At 38.7% G+C, this 8183-nt stretch overlaps 1 protein-coding gene and 1 long non-coding RNA gene across 2 annotated transcripts in view; both read right to left on the reverse strand.

Moving 5' to 3' along the window:
* Positions 1–8183, reverse strand: part of LOC103505124 (dynein heavy chain 8, axonemal-like) — a 69848-nt gene that overhangs the window by 57254 nt on the left and 4411 nt on the right. The window contains exons 6-8 of the mRNA XM_026820493.1: positions 7360–7510; positions 6795–6963; positions 1879–2081 (exon numbers count right to left, since the gene is read on the reverse strand). Of these exons, the coding sequence (XP_026676294.1) occupies positions 1879–2081; positions 6795–6963; positions 7360–7510 (523 nt within the window). The remainder of the gene's footprint in view (positions 1–1878; positions 2082–6794; positions 6964–7359; positions 7511–8183) is intronic.
* On the reverse strand, positions 3189–3896 carry LOC113465730. Its single transcript, XR_003390348.1, has 2 exons — positions 3855–3896; positions 3189–3284 (listed from the first exon to the last, which is right to left on the reverse strand). It is a non-coding gene; the product is annotated as an uncharacterized LOC113465730 (long non-coding RNA).

Raw genomic sequence — 8183 nt, forward strand, 5'->3', positions numbered from 1 at the left:
TTAAAAAGAAAAAAAAAAAATCTCGTGGAAGGATCAAATATTTTAGATGTAAATCAAATATAAAGTAAATAATTTTATTTGGGTCAAGAAAAAAGTTAGAGAAGAGATCTTGATGAGTTCCAATATTGGACCATCCTGCTAGAAGCTGGATAAAACCGTTCTAATAATAAAAGTGTTGTATAGGTATTTAGCAAGAAATGGGTAATTCAAAACTACTCGTACTTTTAACTCTCTAGGCCAGTGATTCCCAAAGTAGGGGCCGTGAAGGACTTCATGGCCCCCGGGAAGATCACATAAGATACCTACAGTAAAGGGGCCGCGGAGTGTTCAAAATTTAAAAAAAGGGGCCGCGTAAAAAAAAGCTTGGCAACCGCTACTCTAGGTAATTCATCATATTAATCTTGTAAAACACCCTACCTACGCATAATTGCACTTGATATTTCCAGATGATAGCCCATGTTCACATGTTCGTTACAAAACTTGCAGTTAAGATGGATATTGAATTTTATAGTTTTCTATGAACTGAATGCAAAACTTCTGCGTGAAATAGACCAAGACAAAGAATAATAAAATTGATTAGCGAGTTTTGAAAGGTTTTCGTAAAGACCTTGATGGAAACCCATTCTTAACAATAGCCTGTAATTAAAATGTCTTTGACCGTAAATTATTTCAAATATAGAAGTCATAAAATAAATTCTGATTTAATTCTAAATAATAACTAATAAGAGATAATAATCAATTCAACTATCTACCTCAAGTATCTATAGAAAATTTGTTACAATCAATTTCCTTTGAAAATTATTGGAGTTGGTGATAATTTTTTCCAATCCAACTTGTTTAAAAATTGTATTTTATAAAATTTTCAATTATACAAATTATAGTTAGGTAAATACATGATATTACCGAAATTGCTTTTCTTTTTCAATCAAAATTATCAAAAATGTGACTATACCTACTTTCAGCAAGAAAGAAACAATGTCAACAAACACAAAGTATCATTTCTAGAGTGTAATAATTATCACTTTGTAAAGGTCATAGCCTGAAAACTTGAACTTGAACATGGGTAATTAGCTCATCTCATTGTTCTAGCGACAAAGTAAGAACTTACAATGATTTGCGTAGGACGAAGACTAGAGAGAAATAAGTTCCTTTTCAAGAACACAAAAACAATCATGGGTAACTTTGTTGAAAGAACAGCAACTATTATTCCAGGAAATTACACAATGGAAAATATACAATATGTAAGAACCATAATATGTTGTACTTGTACCTCTAGGTGTGAAGATGAATATATTATAGAAGACATATTCATCTTCACACCTATAGTTAAGTTAAACATGATTAAGTTAAACATGCTGTTATAATATAACTGTTGCTTTCATACTCCAGCAAATATTATTACAACCCTCTGAAATATGAAGTAATTAGTAGGTACCTACATTCGATTAAAAGAAATTAAATTTATTGACCAAGGTATTAAATTTATTGACTTTGTATTGCTGAAATTGACAAAACAAATTCAGGTTCGTCCTGAAATCCAAACATTTTACAATCACGTAACATAAATCACAATAATGCATGCTTGATAGTGAAGCTAAATTTTGAATAATCGACCAACGACCAACATAGCACAACATTAGTGTGAACGGACCCTACTACCAATATCAGAGGGACTTTAGTTCTTTAAAAGCAAAGAGAACCCTTTAAAAACTACCAGCTATCTAGGCTGGGTAGGGTTAGCTGTTCTCCTCTCTAATTCTAGTCCCACAGCTAGACACTAGTCTACTCTCTGTTTAACGTTCCCTCGCTAGACAGAGAGGCAAAAAACAGTTAACTTAAAATTGTGGTACACAAGATGGTTTCAATAAAAATGCACACCTATAGAACTTGTCGCGGGTGTCTTGTAGCGCCTTCATTTTCCTCTTGATGTCCCGAATGTCCTTGATAGGTGCCTTGAGTATTTTAATGTGCGAGGTCAGATAGGAGTCGACCTTGGTCAATCGACGCGCCCAATCAGCGACTAGATAGTTGCAGAGGAGCTGGAACCAGTCGCGACCGAGATCCGCTAGAGAGCGCTTCACCTAGGGGAGGAAAATTAGAGCACCTAAATGGGAAGTATTGTGTCTCTTATAGCCCATCTGATGAGGGACATACTATGGGATAAGCATGCTACGATCCCGGGAGGTCCCAAGGTTCAAGGTGTCCGTAAAAATATGTTCTTTGTGAACTTCGCAAATGGTCTGTCCAGCAGTGTCCACATGCGAAGTGCAGAACTTGTAAATTAATACATAACATAAGGTACGTGCCAACAATTTTAAGTCCAGGAAACACACAACATTGTAAGCTGAGAGTGTGCTTGTTGGTATCAGAACTTGTAAATTAATACATAACATAAGGTACGTGCCAACAACTATAAGTCCAGGAAACACACAACATTGTAAGCTGAGAGTGTGATTGTTGGTAAATCAAAATGTCATTTAATTTTCGAAACGAGATATTAACTGAACAATGATTCCTGCTATTGTGTTAATTATATCAGAAAAAAAAATATATAAACATCCAACCTCAGTGGTGCAGTGGTTAACGCGTTGGACTTAGGATCTAGTTGGTGGTTCGAGTCCATGTCATAAAATTTATCTAAGTGTAATAATTGGGGAACGATTTTTGTGACAAGCGGCACTTACCAGGTCAATAAGTTTCTGAAATCTGCGACGAAGTTGTCTCACTTTTATATATGCATAAACATCCAACCTCAGTGGTGCAGTGGTTAACGCGTTGGACTTGGGATCTGGTTGGTGGTTCGAGTCCAAGTCATAAAATGTATCTAGGTGTAATGATTGGGGAACGATTTTTGTGACAAGCGGCACTTACCAGGTCAATAAGTTTCTGAAATCTGCGACGAAGTTGTCTCACTTTGACTCGATCTTGTTGGTAAATCAAAATGTCATTTAATTTTCGAAACGAGATATTAACTGAACAATGATTTCTGCTATTGTGTTAATTATATCAGAAAAAAAATATATAAACATCCAACCTCAGTGGTGCAGTGGTTAACGCGTTGGACTTAGGATCTGGTTGGTGGTTCGAGTCCAAGTCATAAAATTTATCTAGGTGTAATAATTGGGGAACGATTTTTGTGACAAGCGGCACTTACCAGGTCAATAAGTTTCTGAAATCTGCGACGAAGTTGTCTCACTTTGACTCGATCGCTATCCACAAGGTACATGTTATACTTCTTGAATGTCCTGTACACATGTAGTACATGCCGTATGGCCGCTTTCAAACTGTAAATATAAGTAGTGCTTTATTTAGACTGTCAGCTGAGAACAAGATGTCCATTTGTTCTATTGTGCTGGCAGTTTCATAGAGCACCTCGTTATTGATATAGTTTTCTTTAGAAATTATGTTTAAGAGACGTTGTTGTTGTTGTTGTTGTTGTTGTTGTTGTTGTTGTTGTTGTTTTTGTTGTTGTTGTTGTTGTTGTTGTTGTTGTTGTTGTTGTTGTTGTTGTTGTTGTTGTTGTTGTTGTTGTTGTTGTCTTGTTGTTGTTGAGCGGCTTCAGATGTAGCCGAATAGTGATGGCACTATGGCAAGAATAAAGAAAGATACCTTTTTCGCCGGCCATACACCCGGGGTGATGGTCTTTATTAGTTCTTTATAAAAGCAAGAGAAACCCTTTAAAAACTACCAGCTATATAGCCTGGTAGGGTTAGCTGTTTCTCTCTCTTAATTCTAGTCCCACAGCTAGACATTAGTCTACTCTCTGTTTAACGTTCCCCTCGCTAGACAGAGAGGCCAAAAAACAGTTAACTTAAAATTGTGGTACACAAGATGCTTCCAATAAAAATGCACACCTATAGAACTTGTCGCGGGTGTCTGTAGGGCGCTTCATTTTCGCTCAGAGAAATGTCCCTGACATGTCCCTTGATAGGTGCCTTGAGTAATTTTTAATGTGCAAAGAAGGTCATGATACGGAGTCGGGACCTTGGTCAATTCGACGCGCATCCATCGACCTAGATAGTCCTCGCGAGAGGAGCTGGGAACCCAGTCGCGACCGAGATCCTTAGAGACGCGCTTCACCTAGGGGACGGAAAATTAGAGAGAGATTTTTCATTTGTTTAAAGTTCTACTAGAATTTATGTGCGCGTACATGTTAACTAAGGGGAGAAAATTAGCAAGAGAGCAAGTTCCTAATTGTTTATTCGTCCTTCTTTATTATTACAATAGTTCAGATGCCAATCGGAGACATCTGGTGGTGAACATCACACGATTTCTATTACATTTACCGAGCAGACTAATCGCCCACGGCAGGGCAATTTCTTGGTCGGAAATATCCTATCTTAATAATACTCCCCATGTAATGAGGATGGATCATTAAACAAGTGGTCCAAAAAATTGAACTTTTTTTTTCTCTTTGAGAAATTTCCGAGTCCAAAATCGACCGACCTTAATCTTAAAAGGTATCCGACGTGTGATAAGGAATATATAAAGTATGAAAAAAATTGAATTTTTTACTTTTTTTTTAAAGTTATTCGACAGCAACATTGACTTTGGTTGATTATCTGGATGCGGTGACTATCCGATTTTTTACCAAATTGTTACGATGTCGCTGGCGTCCGTGGGAGTGCATGTGAGCCGGGGAAGGGCGTGGGTAGCCAAATTTCATTTCTCTACGAAATCGGTTCTTGAGATATTTGTTCACAACCTTCTACTTTTCAATTTAAACCTCATAATCGTACAGACCACTGGGCTAAAAACCAACTTTTTAGCCGTCCTTCCTTTATTATACCGATAGTAATAACAAAAACGGTATATGGACGGACTGATGGTTATTCGCTGTCGGTGTCTGTCCGTCCAGTCTGTACTCCATAGAAGGAACCTTATCCAAACCGACGGGGCGTCTATGTATCGAATTAAATGTCTTATTTATCTAGGGAGTGAAGTGGTGGTTCAAATTTGTCCAGAGAACCAAAAAGCAAAAAATCTTGTGACCTATATATCAAATTAAAGGCCTTTTTACCAGGAACACGAAAGTGGTGGTGCAAATTTTGTCCAGAGAACCAAAAAAACTGGTTTTTGGGGATTTTTTTCACATTTTCTCACACAAATGGGCTCTGATCTTGAAATTTGTCGCGACGACCTATGAACTCAAAGCGAAGGAAAGTTTTAGATAAGACTTCAGTCGTTAATTTAAGACCATTTTCAGCGTCATCTATGTTAAGCTACGCCGAGCAAGGCTAATAAATGGATGGGTGACTTAAGCATTATATTGATAGTTATTAGGAAACATTAAAAGAAATGAAGGAAGGACGGGCTCTAGTCTTGATTTTAAATCATTACATGAAAGTATGTAGGTACATATGTATATTATGTAGTAATAGGGAGCGCGAAGCGCGACCCTATCCTCAACACCGCGATGCCCCGGGAGCGCGCAGCGCGACCGTAAACAAAGGAGCGCGAAGCGCGACCATATGCAAAAAAATATCCCGGAGGGACGGACCCAACATGTTAAAGTTTTAGATACTACATCCATCACAAATGTTGTACCTAAATTGTAAATACAGTCGAACCTCGATAGTAAGTAGGTAAGTCAATGGATGGGTGACTTAAACATTATATTGGTAGTTTTAGGAAACATTAAAAAAAATAAAGGGAGAACGGGCTCTAGTCTTGATTTTAAATCTTTACATGAGAGTATGTAGGTACAATGTACATATATTATGTAGTAATAGGGAGTGCGAAGCGCGACCCTATCCTCAACACCGCGAAGCCCCGGGAGCGCGCAGCGCGACCGTAAACAAAGGAGCGCGAAGCGCGACCGCATGCACAACCGCGAAGCCCCGGGAGCGCGAAGCGCGACCATATGCACAAAAAAATCCCGGAGGGACGGACCCAGCTTGTTAAAGTTTTAGATACTACATCCATCACAAATGTTGTACCTAAATTGTAAATACAGTCGAACCTCGATAGTAAGTAGGTAAGTCAAGGGAAATGAAGAAAATTACTTGTTATAGAGGCCTACTCAGTAAATGGGTTACATATTAAAGAGGGTCCTTTTTTATATTACTTAAATATCAAGGTTTTCTACATTTCCACATGATGCTACAATACTAAAAACAAAACAAACCGTAAAAATTACTTGCTATAGACGTGGAGCTAACAATAATTACTTAGGTGTGAGGGCAACTGCCCCAAGGGATGGGTTAGGCTTATACAAATCTAGCCCTTACTTACTCAGTAAATAGGTTACATATTAAAGAGGGTCCTTTTTTAAATTACTTAAATATCAAGGTTTTCTACATTTCCACATGATGCTACAATACTAAAAACAAAATAAACCGTAAAAATTACTTACTATAGACGTGGAGCTAACAATAATTACTTAGGTGTGAGGGCAACTGCCCCAAGGGATGGGTTAGGCTTATACAAATCTAGCCCTTACAAATTTCTCCACCTTCTCCTCGAACTGTTTGCTTCGCTCGGTGATGGACTTCTGGAATTTGTCCTGCACGGATACCAGAGTGGCTTCCGAGGCCTACTCAGTAAATAGGTTACATATTAAAGAGGGTCCTTTTTTAAATTACTTAAATATCAAGGTTTTCTACATTTCCACATGATGCTACAATACTAAAAACAAAATAAACCGTAAAAATTACTTACTATAGACGTGGAGCTAACAATAATTACTTAGGTGTGAGGGCAACTGCCCCAAGGGATGGGTTAGGCTTATACAAATCTAGCCCTTACAAGGCAGACGCTCTACCTTTCAGGCGAACTAGGCTGGCATAGCTTACCTCAATGGTAGATATACGGAATGGACCAATCTCATGAGAGCTAGGCAGAGAATAGAACTGAGAGAGTCCCACTTTATATCCGCGAATGATATTTGCTATCTTGCGGGCAGAAGGTCTACTTTGTATGAAGTGCTTGGCATGCGCTCGCGGATTCTTGGCGAAGAAACACCTGTGAGAAATAACTATTAGAAATAAAAATAACTGCCTCAGTGGTGGTCAAGCCGCTAGCCTGTCTCAGCCGAGGCATGGAATTTTATCCTTATTTATTTGAGATATTGAACACATAATAATGGAGCTCTAATGGTTAGTTGATTGCTTTATTTATTTTCCAGAGGGTTGATAGAGGGAATGGTAACAATTAAAACGAAGAGGCGGGAGGAAAACCCGCGACCTGCCGCTTACAAGGCAGCAGGCGCGCTACCTTCCTTGATAACTAAGCTGACTATCCTGTCCTCCTTCTCTTCGATTTCCATACGAAACGACCTCTGTTGTTACAGTTCTCTATGAAACATGAAAAAAACTTCTCCCTAATTGTAGCGTGAAAATAAAAACTAATTAAAATCACCTGAACTGATGGATGTACAGTCGAATAAGGAGATCTATGGCCAGCTTACAGTTGCTCATGAAGTTAGAGAACCAGTAATGACACTTGGCAAATTCGCGGGCTTTCAGGAACATCTTCAGATAACCTGATACCTTTGGGTCTTCTACGATACCTGCAATTAACGTAGTACAAGAGAAAATCAGTATAGAAGAGAAGAAGAAAAAATCTTTCTTGCTAGCCAAAACCAACGTCACTATCTCCTATTATCGATGACTCACACATAAAAATTCCACTGGGAGGCTTAGATGTAAGGGTAATCAGCCCTAAAGGATGCGTTAAGCTTCTACGAATCTACCTCCCAGGATTGGTAGTGAGTGGCTGGCCTAAGACGTTTTAGAATATGTGTTGGACTTTAAAAATGAAAACTGGATTCAACATAAGGAAACTGTAACAGAAGAGATAATGAGTATAGAAGAGAAGAGAAAATCTTTCTTGCTAGCCAAAACCAACGTCACTACCTCCTATTATCGATGACTCACACATAAAAATCCCACTGGGAGGCTTGGGTGTAAGGGTAATCAGCCCTAAGGATGCGTTAAGCTTCTACGAATCTACCTCCCAGGATTGGTCAAGAAATGCCCTTTAACTAAACCTGACTTCAACATAAGGTCAGCAACTATCATGTAGACCGGACAGTTACAGCTGATCAGGTCCGCCTCTCAGGTCTACCTGATACCTGATGAGCACACACACTATCAGGTAGACGTGACAGGCGGACCTGATCAAGTGTACCTGTCAGGTCTACCCGATATAATGAGTGGCTGGCCTGAGGAAAGGAGAGACCA

Source organism: Diaphorina citri, unplaced genomic scaffold (assembly GCF_000475195.1).
Source record: "Diaphorina citri unplaced genomic scaffold, Diaci psyllid genome assembly version 1.1 scaffold152, whole genome shotgun sequence".
In the NCBI taxonomy this organism is placed as follows: domain Eukaryota; kingdom Metazoa; phylum Arthropoda; class Insecta; order Hemiptera; family Psyllidae; genus Diaphorina; species Diaphorina citri.